Raw genomic sequence first — 18,946 nt, 5'->3', positions numbered from 1 at the left:
AAATTCCTTTTCCTCTTCCTCAGTTTCAGCATCATTCTTTCTTCACCCCACTCTTTCCAACACAGCTTCGGTTCTTATTCTGTCTGTCCATTTCACAAGCTCCATCCTTTCGCCACATCCACATTTCAACCACTAGGATCGCTACTATCACAGACAATGTGAAATAGTACCTGCACAGTCTATTGTTTCTAGTACCCTCATAAACTCAAGCTTCCGTGACTGTATATACTAGACTGTGATATGATCGAAAACTTTTGGCTCGGAGCATGTGCAGTGTGGCATTCTTTGACTAAAGATCCTAGATCATATATGTAACCAGATAGGTCGGCCTTATAGGCTTTGACGTTAACAACTTTTGTCAGATTTACTACGCTGCCATCTAGTTGTTACATAAGGAGTCACGTCATAATTCCTATTTGAATTGCATTAACGACTGTACTGCCATCTCGTGTTCGTTTACGGCGGACGGGTGGCGATCCTGGCGGTAGTTCTCTTCAAAGTGCTGCCGATTTTAACATAGCGATGAGTTATCTGTTACATATATGATCTATAGGCTAAAGATCATCTATACGGTTCAACTTTTCTTTCAACTTTACGCATTCAAGCAACGAATTCAATATTGATATTTAATATTACTATGTTTACGTAGTGAAGATGACATTCAAAACGGCACACCATGTAGACACAAAATCTTCATGCATTTTAATAGAACGTGCGTTTTAAACTTTATTCTTTCAATATTCTTATCAGACTACATGCGTACGCGCATGGAAAATTTAACCGTTTAGATGCAGCTTTAGAATCGCTATTAGGACCCTCATTATTATAGTAGACCTAAACTTCATCCTAAATTGTGAATTTAACGTGCTGTGTCCATAACCTCAATCTGGTATTAAGCTAAATTTTTCTAGCGTGTTTCCTCTTTATTTTAAGTTTTGTGGTATTTTGGGTTCATTCAATATAACGAACATGCATATGCGTTTTATCTGTACCGCCACGTAAGAATAAAGAGGCGGCTTAAATTTGAACACGATATTCTGCTTTTCGTGGAAGAATGTAATACATGTATTTAGGTTCGTTTCCTCTATCGTTACATTCATATCGCGTATACTCATGCGGCAGCGCTCCTGTGTGAAACCTAGGAATTACATTGTGAAGTTACAATAGTTGCCATCAGGTGTGCTTATCTGCAGTGTGTGCGGTCGATATCAGGGCAAAATAATAAAATTGTATAGGAGTAAATTCGTATAAACTATAGTTCTGAGATCATGGTGTTATGGTGTATATAAAGCATATGTAGTGTACCGAATAAATTGAGGTTATTTCGTTACAATATAGCCCTCCAACCATATCAGTGATGCAATTGTACAACCTGCTTCTCAGTATTGTCGGCTCCGAGAGAAAACTGTGCAGAGTGTGTAGGGTGTGTGTAGTATCACAGTGTATGCTGTCAAGTCGATGAGGTGCCGAGGTAGCGGCATGAAACTTGGATATTTTAAAAAATTATTCGTGTGCGAATTAGAATTGTAAAGAGTATCAATGCAGGTGTCATAGCGGACGGTGTGCAAGTGGCCGTGGTCGATACTTAAAGGCCAACATGGCGAAGCGATTTTCTTATCATTTTGTGATATATGTTGTGGAGGTTTGTTAACAATTCAAGTGCTGTTTGCAACGAAAATTTCTTACTGTACACCCTTAGAGACAAGAATATGCCCACTAAAGTTTCTAAAAAGGTAGTTGGAATGATAATACGAAGTAGGAAGACTATAATGAAAGATGGAGTAATGACGGTAAGATTTTCTTTATTTCTATTTATTTTATTATTTCAGGGAATTTTATAAATGTATAATTAAACGACAATATCATTTCAGTGTTATGAAGGTGTTTATTATGTTTGTATATTGATCTAATTATTAAGCGATAGATTTGTGTACATTCTGCGAAACTGCACTCCATAAAACTATTTGACTGCTAATGTTTGCTAGTAATTGTATCTCTTTCTAAGTATATTTGTATATAGAAGCACAAAATACTTCTTCCTTGTTACAGTTTCAGAGTTGAGAGATTATTTTGGAAACATTTCATAGTGTTTATATCAATCATTTTACCGGTAATGAAGTAATGTGTGTGTCAAGTGACCATTGTTTTCCGAAACTGATTCATTTATTCTATTTGAAGTAAGAGGGTATTTGTTATAAATACTGGTTTATAGTGAATAATAGTTTCTGTGAGATGATGATTATTAGTTTTAATTTCCATCCAGTAGGCCTATTTCATAAATGTGAAAATGTAATACGCTGTCACAAATGACAGGGAGTTTCCCTCACAGGCAATCTGGTCTGTACGCATGACGTGTTCCATTTCAAACCAGGGCCTCTTGCAATTCGGTGACATTGAATGAAATGAAACTAGCGCTGAGCTATTTCGTGTAATTTCGGAAGTGAAACTCGTTGAATTTGAAACCATTTTTTTTTTTTGGAGATGCATTGATCGTATATGCAAGGCATAATAAAAGCCTAAACTAACCAAACCTAGTCTCACAGATTCGTAGGTCTATATGCAAGATGTATAAGCGAAGGTTACTACCTCAGCGCTAGTTTAGCCGATATACTGTGTATTTATTTATTTGGTAATTAGTAAGGGACCTCTGGTCTTTTATAAGGTATGCGACAAGGTTAGTAGGTTAGTTGAGGGATTATCTAAGTGACGTGAGGCCGGGGAATATGTGAAAAGAATTCAGTAATTTAAGATCCTCCGTCGCACGTCACTTAGATAACCCCTCAACCAACCCACTAACCTTGTCGCATACCTTATAAAAGACCGGCGGTCCCTTTGAATTGAAATAAATTTTACACTTCGTGTAACCTCCTGAATTTTAATTGCGGACAGAATTTAGTTGAAGTGGAACTTCGTGCATAATTGTATATGATGCAAAATACTGTATATTAATTTCGTTCATGCAATCTAAAGAGACTTTTCTATCACGTTGAGAATAATGCAGCAAATGTGATAGTGCTTTAGTAAAGTGTATGTATTATGTACTATAATTTGTCTTTGAAACTCTGATTTACTTCCTCAAATTAATAAAAAGTAAACTTTAGCCCCAATCAAAGTTTAATCTGAAGCTGCAATTGCAAATGTCCAAAATTGCTTGAAAATTCGATGTTCAGCATAGGCCTAGTGCAAATTATGAGAGCTGACAAATTTAAGTGCAAGGAAAAGTACATTGAATATACTATCTACTGTAGAATCTTACAGTTATTGTCCAGATAACCAGATAAAATTTATTGTTGTGCTGTATTAAATTTCGGACACAAGCAGTATCTAGTACCCAAACGTGTGAAATTTTGTTAATTTCTTCAATTTATTATATTTTTATTTCCCGTATTATCCTTACTGTAGGCCTGATAAGGCCTTGAGTCAAGGAAATTAAACAGTACAGTAGGTGCAAATCAAGATTTCGGATATAACTCCCTGTAAAGTTGATTTGAATAATTTCGAGGGAAAAATTGTTCCGGGACCTCGAAATTATTCAGTACAGTAGGTGATTCTACAGGCTGGAGCTGAGAGATTGACACAGTGACAATATAGTCGTACACATTATTATTGAATATTGCAATTTATAAACCCACATAGAACTGAAATTTTAGTTGTAAATACGATCTGATATTTTAAAATCCTAACAGTAAGAACAATGAATTTTAAGTAAGTGGGATATGATAGAGACTGGATTAATCTTGCACAGGATAGGGACCGATGGGGGGCTTGAACCTACGGGTTCCGTAAAAGCTATAAGTAAGTAAGTAAGTAAGTAACAGTAAGAATAACCACCGGCGTAGCTCATGAGGTAGCGCGATTGCAGCTGTTCAAGGGTTCGATTCCTGTTTGGGCTGATTACCTGATTGGGTTTTTTTTTACTATGCATCGAAAGCGCACAACTGTATATTCAAAACATACAAAAAGCCTGAACAAACCAAACCTAACTTGTTACTAATCCTCTACCGTACAAAAACTCGCATATTTCACAGTTCCACAGTTTTTTACAAAGGCATTTGTCGGATAATACGCCATGTTTTGACAAAGAAGATCTCAGTTCAAATTAATATTAAAAATAATGGCATCTTTGAAAATACCAGCCCCATCCATTGACAACCGTAGCACAAACAACATATCCGTAAAGTAATAACTTTAATTGCAGTATCAGCGTGTACTGTATGTACTGCACTGAGTGAGCAGATTTTTACTGTCCCATCAAGCGGCATCGTTGCTTTCGGCTGTCGTAGGTAGGAGCTCTTATAATCAAGTCCATTACGTAGTGAACACATACGCACTGTTTTAAATTTCTTATGTTAGTGTTTTCATATTAATCACAACGTGAAGTGACCTAGTTAAGATATCGTATTGCACAAAGATTATTTATGTAGGATTAAATGTTTTTATTGTCTCCGCAAACATTCTAGGCCGATAAGGAATATCATCGCAAGAACAATGCGGCATCAGAGCATGTACAGTAAGTGTTGAATAAAATGGTTTAAAATTTATTTATTTTATTACTATCAATTGCTCCATTTTATAGTGTCAAAAGAATTTGTAATATAGAAATGATATTTTAACGAGATGAGTCAGAAAACTTGCGATGGATTTACCTGATATTCGCCTTAAATTTTGGGAAAAACTCTGAAAAAACCAACCAAATAATCAGCTCGAACGGGATTCGATCAGACGGCCGAGAACAGCCTCAGTGCTAAAGTAGGGCTCTCCACATTTAGAATATGCCGGTGGCCATATATCAAAACTTTTTTTTTCCTTCTTAACTATTTTTTTCTCCACTTTTGACACAACTCCACTTTCTGAAATATCAGTTTTGTTACTACACCAAGTATGAAATCTGTCAGACTGGTCTACGCAAAAGACTATGACCAACAAAGACCGGATTGTACTCTATAAATAACACGCCATTAAAAAGGAAATAGACATTAAAATGGCTCTGACTAGCATTAAGATATTCATCTTTCATAGACAAAGATTTGTTTTGCGTGATGAGGTTGTTTGAGATGACGAGATTGTGTCAGATCATTTTCCTCCCACGGGAGCCACAGATTCCAGACTGGGCTGTACTCTATACGGACAGCGGCCGCTTAATCTGCTTTGAAGGCAATTTCAGGGCCAGCGTCTGAGATTCAAAAATGATTTCAGCAAATGTTCTCTCGTGTTAACAACAGCATAAACAATGATAGATACTATACAAGCAACAGACTGAGCTATGATTTTACATTATTCCCCTTGTATTTTGCAATTCTGTAGACCAAGCACGTGTCACTGCAGTGAAACATTTCCATTATTGTAGGTCCACAGTCTAGTATATACAGTCGCGAAGCTCAATACGTAGTAAATATGCAAACATTAGATAGTTGCTCACCACTAGGATCGCTAATATCGCCTCATTACAGGCAATGCAAAATAGAACCGTCACAGTCTGTTGTTTCTAGCATCCTCAAAACTCAAGCTTCGTGACTGTATATAGTAGACTGTGGTAGGCCTGTATCTTACACTGGGGTCTGTTTTAGTTGTGGAAAGGCAGGAAACTACATTGTATCAGGGGATAAATACAGATTTGTTGTGTAAAAAATACTTTTGACTGTCTGTGAATATGGTTATATAATATTCTGTACACAATACATAATAAATAAATAAATAATAAATAATAGAAAAAGCTGGAAGAAAGCTTCATTTCCGCATGAAGCATTTTTTATCATGTGGTGGCTAAATTTCAAAGTGGCTTTTCATACTACTCGGATCTTTTCCCGTTTCGTGCTTTAGGCAAGTGATGTTGTTCATGCTAGGCTCTTAGATAGCAGCATCAGCTCCTTTTGCACCGAAAGTGTACAATTCAAGAAAAAAATGGCCGGCCTGAATTTTCTAAGTTCCAGATTCAAAGCATTGTGCATGCTCAATGCTTCAGAGCAGTGGTACACACGGGATCGCTTTGGCAGTTATTGAAGTTAATTTTACGACGATTGTTGTAAACCGAAATGCATTTGGAGGATAAATCGCAATATAGTGAACGCCAGTAGGGGAAGTTATCCCCACCCACATGAAATGTGCATTCGACACAACACTCGCCTATCACGTAGAGTGTCTGATGAGCTAGTAGGGGAAAAGTGGAAGGGGTCGTGGGCGGAGCTTCTACGTTCGCTATATTGCGATTTGCCCAGAATAATGGTAAACGAAATTAACCTGCATAATTAATTTAAAAAATCCTCAATAGTATTCCAACCCTGATCCTTGTAGTCTGCGAGCAAGCATACTAGCACAGAGCTGTCGGAATGCTTACGATGAATTGTCATAATCGAAGTTGTATGTATCGTGTTCGTTTAATACTGACACCAGGTGTCTCAGGAGGAATGTATAATACTTCAGGATAATGTAATTTGGGTTAACCTACATCGATTTAACCTGATGTATCTATGTCCGAAGTTTATTGGTAGGTGAGAAATACTGGAACGTCTTGCGTTCCATGTACTATACTTGACGTGTTACGCCAGATCTTATACACACGGCAGCATCTTAGCACCGCAACGCCAGCGCAACACACAACTGAATACACGTTCACTTGATATTTAATTCGTATATATGCCTACGCATAGTTTATGGTTTTTGTGATGGCAATGCATCACCTGATGTTGTGGAATACAGACGTTTTCCCAGTCGAAGGGTTCCAGCTAGCTGTGTGTTTTCCCGTGTTTACCGGATGTTATCTGAAACTGACAAGATACCAAGTGTTTCATTGAGGTCGGTAAGAGAACCGGTACCTGATATGAATTTACAATTCATGGAATCCGTAAGAAGAGCAACTTTAGTAATTTGACTTGTTTAATTATTTTATTTTCTTACTGAGTTCGTATTTAATTATTAAATAAACTGATTGGATCAACACAAGATGTGCCATTTTCAAATAGTGTATCATATCACATTATTCTAAAACGTAAAAATACGTAGGGTAAAGTTGCCTAATTCCGTGGTACTCCTAATTTCGTGATGCATGTATTTCACAGAAAATCACGAGATTGGGTATCTTGCTAGGAAGTTCACCGATGTCTCAAAAGTAGACGAAAGATGCACTGTTTCGAGAAAGATGTCTGGCGCTGTGGTCGAACGGCAAAACTTTGACTGACATTCTATTTAAAAAAAGTATCACGGAATTAGGCAATTTCACCCTATATAATGCCTCTCTCCGTTTAAATGTTCTCCCATCAATAACTTCCCAACCGTTACATTTCGAACATAGGTATATCAGGTTAAATCGATGTAGATTAACCTAGACTACATTATTCTGAAGTATTTTAAATTTCTCCTGAGACTCCCTGTACACACACACACACACCAATAAGACAACAGAATGTGTTGGAAATACAAACTATCGTTAACATAATACAAAACGCGCCTTAGTAATTAAACTAAATCAAGTTAATGTCCATTTTCATGATTTTAAATCCTGTAGTATTGCATCGCTTCATACAGACCATTTCTATCACGGACGGTTTAAGTCTAGTGGAGAGAGCGTCTGCTTCAATTCAGTCGTTAGCATGTTGGATTCTGCTGTCATGCATTCCTTGGAATTGTTTTCTCTCTCTTTTTTTCTTTCTTTCTTTCGTTGTGTTTCATTTACAGTCTTTATGATACTACTTATTTACGATAAAATCTTTTCCCTGGCACTTGTTCCAGCTACTTAGGAACGACATACAATTAAACAGATCGAATGTTATTACATCAACTATTGGTTCACTTGTGAACCTGGTCTCTCTGATCATTGTCATCTGATCATGCGCAGTGTCTCCTTTCTGGGACTTCAAAAACATCTGTGCGCCATCAATTGTTTCTAAGACTGTACGTAGTCTACATCGAAACTGACACAGTAACATGTTTTAATGAAGCTGTGGTCATTTCTAAGCCTGTGAAAATTGAGGAGAGATGCTATCATCTGCTTGTGTAAACTTATTTAATAAATTATTGTGGTGGCATTTTCAAGATTCCGTGTACACCGCTCAACTCTTCAAAGCTGAGAAAGAAATTCCCGTTACGCTTTTCGCAAACATCTTTACAAAGCCAGTAGAATCGTTTCGAAAATGGAACTTGTATTTTTTCGCAAACGGGCTGCATTTATTCTTAAATTTCGCAAATTTGCTTCCGCGGTTAAATAACAGTTGATACATCATCATTATGTAACAGACTAAAAGAAGCACAATAGGCCTATATTATGTATTTCTTAACTCTGCTTCATGAAAGGATGTTACACATTTGGAATCACCGAATTCGACGACAATCATTTCAATGGAACTTAATGATGTAAAACAAAATACTGATAACAAATCCAAATTGTGTTCTCCTAATATTGGTAAAGATTGATTTATTACCTTCCTAATTGAATTACTTTTATTCCTGTTGCTTCCATAAACCATTAGAGTGAAACTGATAATTGAGAGAACTGTTTGATAAATGATATTTAACTTAATATACAAAGTATAAAGGGAGAGCATTGTGATATGCGTGGTTTGGGTTTGCCATCTGTCTTGTGTCGGTCGAATTTTGTTCATATTCGTTATATACGAGTCATTTTGTCTGACAAATATGCATATGAAAATGATATTTTAGTAAGAATTCAACCATTCAAAATATTTTATGTTTCTTCGTTGGAACGGCGACGTAAGGAGTGAGACAAGTGGGATACTGGCTTCGAGCTCACTTTGTTACCCACAGCCCCAAATTCTCTTACAAGACGAGCGCTTATGTACAATTTAGTTGTTTTTCCCTCCCTAGACCCTTCATTGCCATTGTCACTGAAATTGTCAACCGCATTGCTGGAAAGGATGCAGACAACATATAGACTTGTTACCGAGATCTCAAGATGTCGTGCGTGTGTGAAATTTCTACATTTGCAAAGATGAACACAGTAGCGACTCGTGAAGTTCAGTTATGAAGAGGTAATTTTAGAAAAGGGAAATAATTTGAAATGTTATGATGGGAAATCCTGCGCTTCGAAAATGTACATTTGGAATAGCTATTTGAATTCACACATCATATTAATTGAGAGGGCTCTTGTTTAAAAATCGCTTCAAATACACCACGAACATTTGAATTTACATTCCATTTTCGTCACGATTGCACTTCGTGATTTTGCTCGGTCGTGCGCTTACAGTGTCAGCTGTGGAAAGTGATGACGATGTCCATTGTCATGGCTACGTCACTTAACTGTAGCGTAACCGAGGACCTCGAACACGTCTGCTCTAGTTTTTCGTGTTTTATAGCTCACCTAAGCAGGCGTTGTTGATTATGTGATACGTGAAAATGTTTTCAATGTAGAATGAGCAATTGTCCTGCTTTTCGCAGGATACTCCTTTTTTAACCCCCTATCCTGCGGCCCGCGTTAAAGGATTGAAAGTATATAAATATCCTGCTTTTTGAGCTTACCCTGCTAAAATTCCTTACTTACAACTTACTTACAAATGGCTTTTAAGGAACCCGAAGGTTCATTGCCGCCCTCACATAAGCCCGCCAGCGGTCCCTATCCTGTGCAAGATTAATCCAGTCTCTATCATCATACCCCACCTCCCTCAAATCCATTTTAATATTATCCTCCCATCTACGTCTCGGCCTCCCTAAAGGTCTTTTTCCCTCCGGTCTCCCAACTAACACTCTATATGCATTTCTGGATTCGCCCATACGTGCTACATGCCCTGCCCATCTCAAACGTCTCGATTTTATGTTCCTAATTATGTCAGGTGAAGAATACAATGCGTGCAGTTCTGTGTTGTGTAACTTTCTCCATTCTCCTGTAACTTCATCCCGCTTAGCCCCAAATATTTTCCTTAGCACCTTATTCTCAAACACCCTGAACCTATGTTCCTCTCTCAGAGTGAGAGTCCAAGTTTGACAACCATACAGAAGAACCGGTAATATAACTGTTTTATAAATTCTAACTTTCAGATTTTTGGACAGCAGACTGGATGATAAGAGCTTCTCAACCGAATAATAACACGCATTTCCCATATTTATTCTGCGTTTAATTTCCTCCCGAGTGTCATTTATATTTGTTACTGTTGCTCCAAGATATTTGAATTTTTCCACCTCTTCGAAGGATAAATCTCCAATATTTATATTTCCATTTCGTACAATATTCTGGTCACGAGACATAATCATATACTTTGTCTTTTCGGGATTTACTTCCAAACCGATCGCTCTACTTGCTTCAAGTAAAATTTCCGTGTTTTCCCTAATCGTTTGTGTAATTCCTACGAAATAAAATTTGAAGCGAAAATTCTGTTCTATATAAACAACAGGAAACACTTTGCAGGAATTAATAATACTGTACGTGGGTAGATGAAAACCTAGACTGAAGCCAGAAAATTTAAATTTTATGTTGAACACAAAGTGTCATGTGAATATTATAGCTGTGTTGAATTCTGCGACTTGATTCTTAGTCATTGGCAGTTGCTGAATGCAATAAATACATAACAAAATTCTTTATATTTTTTATTGTTGCTACTTTATTTGCTATTTTGCAGTTGCATCCGATAGCTATTAGTCTAGATATTTTGAAAATTTGTATTGTGTTTAAACTGGTTACTCCTTTGGTATATGAGGTTTGAACGTGTAAGGTAATAGGAAAAACCTAAGGCTGCGCTTTACATGATCACTTTCAGGAATGGATCCTGCTTTTGTGTCTGAAAATGTGTTCACCGTACAATAATGTATCCCGTATCGGAACGCACGTAATTCCATAAAACATATCAGGCAAGCGAAAACTAATTTTCAAGTGATTTTCACAAGGAGGGCGTCGCCAGAGCCCCTACCACATTTACCACTGGACTTCTAAAATGTGTGCAGACTTGGACAAAAAAATTCATTGCCACTTTTATAGCATGCACTCTAATAGTAGTAATTTATTTAACGACTCTTTCAGCTGCATACGTTATTCACCGTAGAAATTCCACATGGGCCAGAAATAACTGACACTACTACTACTACTACTACTACTACTACTACTACTACTACTACTACTACTACTACTACTACTACTACTACTACTACTACTACTCTACTACTACTACTACTACTACTACCAAGCCGTAAGAAAGTGACAAAGTGAAAAGAGTGATAGTGACAGAAAACACGGTAAGGCAAGGGAATAATGGTGAAAAAGGATAAGATACAAGTAATAACCAGATAGTGATAATAAGTAAGTAGTGATACAAATATAATAAAGAAAGTGGGAATGGAAAGGTAATGAAACGGTAGAAACTACTTCGTCTGAAAATATATAGATTAGATTAATGGGAATTAGTGGTTAGTGAATGTTAAATGATTCAAGTGAATAAATAAGTTAACAACTAGGGAAGAGTTCAACAAATATAAACAATGTTCGGCCCAATTAATAAGAGATTGAGAGAAGTCATTGTTTAGTTAATTGAGATTGGTAAAAATAAGATAGATAACTAGGAAAGGGAAGGGTAAATATAAGAAGGGAGGGAAACAGAGGTGAGGGACGTGATAGAAAAGTGATCAGGGTCATTTATATGTAATAGCCGGAGGTTTAGAAAAAGAGTAAACAGAAAATCATGTATCCAAGGGACTGATGGCACTGTATACAGAAATGTGAAGAGCCATCACGACCGATGTAAGCTGGTGGAATAAATATATCATATATCATATCATATATCATATCATATCATATCGTATCATATATCATATCATATCATATCATATATCATATCATATCATATCATATCACTATTACCAAGTTCGTCAACTTGAAGCGCGATAATTTTTATATAACTCATGCCAAATTTTATTGTTCTTAGTTGCAAGCATAGGTCAGTGAAGAAAATTAGAACATTCTTGTAATCAAGCTTCAAACGATATCCCGTCAGTTGTAATTTTTTTTTTTTTTTTTTTTTTTTCAGGATTCAGTGTACAACTGAATTGATAACGATGTAGTAGACTGATATGAAGTATTCAGATTCATAGTTCTGTACACGCGAGAAATGTGTTTTAAATGTGTGTACTGTACTTGAATAAAAACTATCAGTAAAGTAACTTCATTCCATTGGCTGACTCCGTACTTCTTTCCAAAAGTTCTTCCTAATTTTCTATAAAATGATTTAAGAGAGGAATACTAGTACGAAGTGACGATGTTTACGTCAAATTCGTTAATGAAAATGGTGTTTTCTGCTCTTTCGGTATCAGTTAAGCTGCATTTTGCATTAATTTAGTTTTTATATAGGTGCTTCAAATAAGATGTGTAAAATTACGGACCTAGGAAAACTGAGTACAAGTGAGGTTTAGAGGCTATTGTGGCAAACTCCCAAGTCGAGAAGCCCAAAGATGTGAAATTTGAAGACTAGTTGCTTGACTGGTACACATCCAGTTGGCCCAAGTCCAAATTCTTCTGATGGCTATATTCCTTGAATTCCTCTGGATTCTGAAATGATTTTAATATATCAACGGTTTACAGTCCGTGAGACGCGAAATATTTAATCGCTGATATACCTCCTTGTTCTAAGCTGCCTTGAAGGCAGTAAGAATGCACGCCACTAATAAGAGGGAGCCACCGGCGTATCTCTGATTCGGATTTGCGCTCGGACGTGACTTCCATTCCGCTTCTGCAGATTTCCTATTTGAAGTTTTCCGAGGTTTCCCCAACTTTAAGGCGAATATCAGGTAATCCCATGACGAATCCTCGGTCTTGTCTCACCAAACACCATCTCGCTACCACTGAATTTCGTGGTAATTTAAGAATTTAGTAATTTGTTTTTTTTTTTTTAATTTTGTGCCATATTGTAGGTTATTGGCAGAAAATAATAAATCAAGGATAATAAATTATTAAATAATGAAGTAAAGAAATTTCGGGATGAAACCAAATTATAATTTACACTCACAATCAACGTTACATTCAGTTGCATTGAAATTTAACATTGCGCATGTTTCTATCGTGACTTCTTTCATCATAGACCATCTGTCAACGAAATTATATGTAGTGACAAAATTTTCAGCATCAACACTATTTGTTAGGGCCCATATACACCTTATGGCTGCAGTGGCGAAGGAAAATAACTTCAATTTCCATGCCATTAACATCTGAACGCAATCGATATTTTTTTTCGATCTTACTGATGTTTTCACACAGCTGCATATGAAAGGATTCAGTCCCCTAAAAATTCATTTCATGTAACGATGTCAAAAAAAAAAAAAGGCAGGTTGTATTTCATAAGTGACTTTCTATCAACCACACTATTTTGTCTTGCAATTTGTGTTAAAATCCTTGGCCAATTCCTGGAAGAAAATGTTTGAAAATGTTTAGCGTCTCAACGAGATGAAGGGTGATAATGCCGGCAAAATGAGTCCAGGATTCAGCGCCGAAAGTTACCCAGCATTTGCTCTTAATGGGTTGAGGGAAAACCTCAGCCAGGTGACTTGTCCCAACGAGAATTTGAACCCGGTGCCCTCTCGTGTCTTGTTTATAACTACTGTACGTCTGAATCAAGTTTTGCTAGACACTTTGAATTCAAGACTTACACACAATCTCAGTCATAGTGTTTTCATTAACATATTTATCCAGCATATGGTTTATTTGTGATGGGAACCGTCCATTGCACGCCTTTCCAAAGTTGTACGTAATATCTACTAAATTTATCCCACAATTTATGTGCTTTTGGATAAGGCGATCCCTTTAGTTAGTAATCAATTTACAAATATTTACTTACAAATAGCTTTTAAGGAACCTGCAGGTTCATTGCCGCCCTCACATAAGCCCGCCATCGGTCCCTATCCTGTGGAAGGTTAATCCAGTCTGTATCATCATATCCCACCTCCCTCACATACATTTTAATACTATCCCCCCATCTACGTCTCGGTATCCCCAAATGTCTTTTTCCCTCTGACCTCCCAACTAACACCCTATATGCAGTTCTGGATTCGTCCATACGTGCTACATACCCTGCCCACCTCATATATTCCTAATTATGTTAGGTGAAGAATAAAATGCGTGCAGTTTTGCATTGTGTAACTTTCTCCATTTTCCTATAACTTCATCCCTCTTAGCCCCAAATATTTTCCTTAGCACCTTATTCTGAAACAGTCTAAATCTCTGTTCCTCTCTCAAAGTGAGAGTCCAAGTTTCACAACCATACAGAACAACCAGTAATAGAACTGTTTTATAAATTCTAACTTTCAGCTTTTTTGAGAGTAGACTGGATGACAAAATCTTCTCAAGCAAATAATAACAGGCATTTCCCATATTTATTCTGCGTTCAATTTCCTCCTGAGTGTTATTCATATTTGTTACCGTTGCTCTAAGAAATTTGAATTTTTTCATCTCTTCGAAGGATAAATCTCCAATTTTTATATTTTCATTGCGTACAATATTCTGTTCTTTACAAATACAGGGACATCACTTTATTTTTACCAACATTTTTAACATTAACCTGGCTATACTCGGAAACACTGTTACCCCCCTTCCATTACAGGAGTTTGGAGTTGCTAGTGCAATATGTAAACAAATCATTTTACTAGCTATAAGAGGAGAGAAACGTAGTGTATCCATTTATGTTACAGGGAAATACAGTATTACGATTTTCAGTTTGATCATTACTTTTACTGTATTTTATCAAAAAACAGTAGAATAGTAACAATTTTTTTTTCACAAACTCAACTCTTCAGGCGGTTATATTCATTATGTAATGTCTACTTTATTCAGCATATTACTGACCTAGTTTATTCCTGAGAATTTCGTGAGCACTTCTGTAAGAAACCCCAATTTCTACAGCAAACTTCTTGACCGACGTATTAGGACCTCGCTGCATCCTTTCTCTAGCATCTTCTACAGCATTTTCTGTCACCTTTGTTGGCCATATTACACTTTTCTTCCTTTCTGTACACTCTGTTGCTCTAAATTCATCTGCCAGATTAATTACATTTCTACGAAAATATTCCGTAATGATATAATCAGGAAATTGTGAAAAAAAAAAACTTGTGCACATTCGGCTATATTGTAATTCCAATTTCCATCATCGTCCTTCATACCTACAAACAGTAAAACAAAACTCTTGTTTAAATAATGCTGTTAGTACCGCACCATATTATAGGGTATCGTACTTTCGGTAAGTCTAATCTTCACTTGTGCTCAGTCCACACAAATAAATTCAGTTATGCTACACACGATACCTGTGTGAAAATAAACTTCAATAATATAAGCTCTTTCTTCTATAGAAAATGCAACATATTTCTGAAACACACTGTACTCTGTACTGTTTATTTCACTGCTAGCAACAGCGGCCGTAAGTTTGTGTGACTGACGTTAGCAAGGACATTAGTGAAAGGGGTGGGAGTCAAGTACATTTAGAAACGCAGGTACAATAAAAATTGAAATAAAAATAAAATGATGTCCCTGTATTTACATAAATATTTGACACAGACTTGATTTGAAGTCAACTGCCAGTCTCCTTGTATACGACCTTTTCAGGTGTTCCGTGTCCTTGCGAATTACCACCCTTTACAATTACCTTTCGGACTGAATTTCCATGTGCAGCCAACGCAGATATTAAGGCTACTCCTTCGGCAGAAAACCACAAATTTATTAAAATTAACTATTTTCTTTTTAATTTATTTTATTTTTCTAAAAATTTACGTCGCATTTTCAGACACTTTTCGCAGTTTGTCGCAAATTCGAAGGTACTAAATTATCAATCTAGAACTCGTGAAAAATGAAAATGCTAAACAGTGTATGTTTTCGAGATACAGTATTATATCACGTAGTTTTTAGGCTACTTTACCCAGATCTAGTTAGGCTAGCCTCGGCAGCTCAGTGAGGATACTTGAGTCTGGTAACGGAATGGTTCCGGATTTGCAAGCCGTTAATTTGTTTATTTCCATTTTATTTTCTGCCATGTTATACTGTGCTTTGTTTAGTATTATACTTGCAATTTACTTATGGATGTGTATCTCTTGCTGTTAAAATAGTAGAGGAAGATATGTATTATTTCTTCCTTTAATGAAATACCTCTCTGTGAGTGATACTGTCTCAACATTATTCGCTCTTCCGACACCGCGGAATTAGTCGTCATCGCTATAATAAGATGATTAGGCCTACATATCCATCTCCCTTTTCATGACAAGTACAACTCAAAACTATCTCATATCTCGTGTCTTGATAACACAGTCGCCTCCGTGAACAGAGGAAAACCGCGACTGTTGTGGTTAAAAAATTTCCAGTGTTCTTTCCCCTTTGACATACAAACGTGCTTTGTAATACCTATGAACAGGGTAAGACGAACAGTATGTACGCGTAAACATGATCAGGAAATAAAACAATCCTCTGTCAAATTCCTTTTTGCGGTGTAATTATCCTACCGAGAAAAATAGAGTTCTTTTCCTCTAATGTATATACCGTGTTTCATAATAATCTAAGTTGATTCATTTCAAGAGGGCTGGATCCGGGATGGATCCTTACACTTAGGCCTATTAGGCTCATTGTAGACCCCATATGCGGTAATTGTCTAAGTTCGACAGATGACATGAGTGACATTCGTGAATCCGATGCTGACAGGCTGGCCAGCCTTGGAACCTGCAGGTAAAATTCCATCGGCTACCGACGAGCCCAAAGCCCCAAGTCCTTTAACCTAGATCATCATCGGAAATCTGTACTACCTCCAGTATAACCCCCAGCCTTTTTTTACTATTACAGATGATAGATGAAATGAGAGTGTTGGTGGGATGAAAGAGAGAAACGATGGTACCTCAAAAAAACCCTCTGTAACGTCTGTTTTGTTCACTATTTCACCCAGACCTTAACGGGGATCGAACTCAGGCCGCCTGAATGTAAGGGCAGCGTGCTAGGACTGTAGCCACAGATACGGCTATTTTCGAAGTTACAATATTAATTATAAGGAAACTACTGAACGTATTTCAATAAAACGAGTGCAGAACGAAAAAACTCAAGTAGTTTTCACACTTAACTACTGTACATACATACTATATATTCAACGTGTGCACCACGGGTGCACGGAAGGCACACATACAATAGTCCAGTTCTTGCCAGAAAACAAATGTCGATACTGTCGATAGTGCGTTGCAGTGATACTCTCCCTTAGGACTGTGACATCACCCGGATCGTTGTTACGAATATCTTTGATGTAACTTCATAAAAATAAATCGTATGGTTTGAGGTCTGGTGATCTCGGAGGCCACTTCATAAGGTGTTGGTTATTTTCAGTCGCACGTTCTGTTCAACGCCTTGGCAACGCTATGTCCAGGTAGAGACAAACCTCTTTGGGCAAGTGGACGGAACAGCCGTCTTGTTGTAAAATAGGGATCCCATTTTACAAGGCAAATTGCTTGTCTTGCAACTGGGGATAAGCCACATTGGTTACGTGCCAATGTATGTCATTCCTGTTACTGTTTCCTCCAGGGAAATGCATGACTTGTTCACTAGAGATGATACAGAACACGTTAACCTTCAGAAAATCACGTTGGTGCTGCAAATAGATTGGTGGGTTTCCATTTCCCCAGATTCTGGCACAATAATAAACTGTGTGGTCACACAAACCATTGGCAATTGGAACCTAGCGGCAAGAATGATCACTAACACGGGTTTTACAGCAGGAATTGACACCATAGCTGATCAAAACTATAAAGAGTGGATGGTAACCTCTGAACCAAAATGAAACTGGTAATAAATCATGAGGAGAGATTTTAAAAATCTAACAAGTTTTTCTCTAACATTCACTTCTATAGGAAATCGTTATGTTTCTATGCAGCATTTGGCAACATCCGGCTGCTGCAATAACTCTAAGCAAGCACGGCCTGCAGTCACCTCCCCTTCTCCTCTGCTGTAATCAGTCGGTAACACGCTACATGTGCTACGTTGCAAGATTTATTTAAACGATTTTAGTGTTATTCAATTTAAATTCATGGGTAAACTGTTTAATTTGCAAAAAAAAAAAAAAATAGTCATTAACTGTTCAGATTATTTTTACCTATCTACTTGTACATTGGGCAAAGACTATATTTTTCCTGCTTAACAGTGCTTAATCGAAGGAAAAGTGTAATAAAAATTTAGTGATATTTAACATGTAGAATCACCACTTGAAGTTTGGTGCAGAGGTTACCATCCACCCTGTGTAGGTACTTAAAAAACTGTTTGAATTCTTCCGCTCGGCACTGGTTTCATTGATGTACGCTCTGTAATTTAGTTGCATTAAATGTTTGGATGTCCGAAGATCAATGTGAAATACGGCTTACCTTATAATTTAATGGACCCAAAAAAGTATAAATATGAGTAAAACTCTTATAATTAACCAAAATAATTGTGGCATTTTGTTATGCTCATACAAATTTAAACTTCGACGCCAGGCAATATTCTTCAAAACAAGTAAATTTGTAAACAAAAACAATATTAAAAAATTAATCCAAAAATAAATATATACTAATTGTACTGAAAAATCTTCCAAGTTTCTGCTACAGCAAATTTCTTTGTAGTGTGCCATTTCTACACAATGCAGTATTCAGCTTTTCGTCTGAGAGACGCATGCGTTCGTTCCAGACTTCCTGGTTGCCCACGAATATGATGTCAGACATTCGCAATCCGTGGTGTAATGTCTCCAAGTCATTAATTGGCCTTGACTCCAGGAGTGTCAAATCGCGTCTGGAATTAACGCGAATACAGTGAATTGAAATGTTTAGTCCTTCACATACTGTATACTGTAGCTACCCCATCAGCATCGAGGGGATTGCTCTTTGGACCTTTATTGTTTATAATTTTTTACTTAGCTTATTGAATTTTTTTTTATATTAGTAGGTTATTTTACGACGCTTTATCAACAGTTTAGGTTATTTAGCGTCTGAATGAGATGGTGATAATGCCGGTGAAATGAGTCCGGGGTCCAACACCGAA

General features: G+C 37.0%; 1 protein-coding gene across 5 annotated transcripts in view; it reads left to right on the top strand.

Moving 5' to 3' along the window:
• Positions 1 to 1,152: 1,152 nt before the first annotated feature.
• LOC138707446 (hippocampus abundant transcript 1 protein) overlaps positions 1,153 to 18,946 on the top strand; it is a 141,436-nt gene continuing 123,642 nt past the window's right edge. For 2 of the 5 annotated variants that reach the window (XM_069836906.1, XM_069836903.1), the window contains exon 1: positions 1,155 to 1,790. In XM_069836906.1, coding sequence (XP_069693007.1) covers positions 1,632 to 1,790 — 159 coding nt within the window. In that variant the 5' untranslated portion in view covers positions 1,155 to 1,631. Of the gene's footprint in view, positions 1,791 to 4,488; positions 4,511 to 18,946 lie in introns of those variants that run through there. The other 3 variants (XM_069836902.1, XM_069836904.1, XM_069836909.1) reach the window with 3 other exon arrangements.

Source organism: Periplaneta americana, chromosome 10 (assembly GCF_040183065.1).
Source record: "Periplaneta americana isolate PAMFEO1 chromosome 10, P.americana_PAMFEO1_priV1, whole genome shotgun sequence".
Taxonomy (NCBI): domain Eukaryota; kingdom Metazoa; phylum Arthropoda; class Insecta; order Blattodea; family Blattidae; genus Periplaneta; species Periplaneta americana.
The sequence above is the reverse complement of the archived record's forward strand: the minus strand, read 5'-3'. Positions and strand labels throughout refer to the sequence as shown.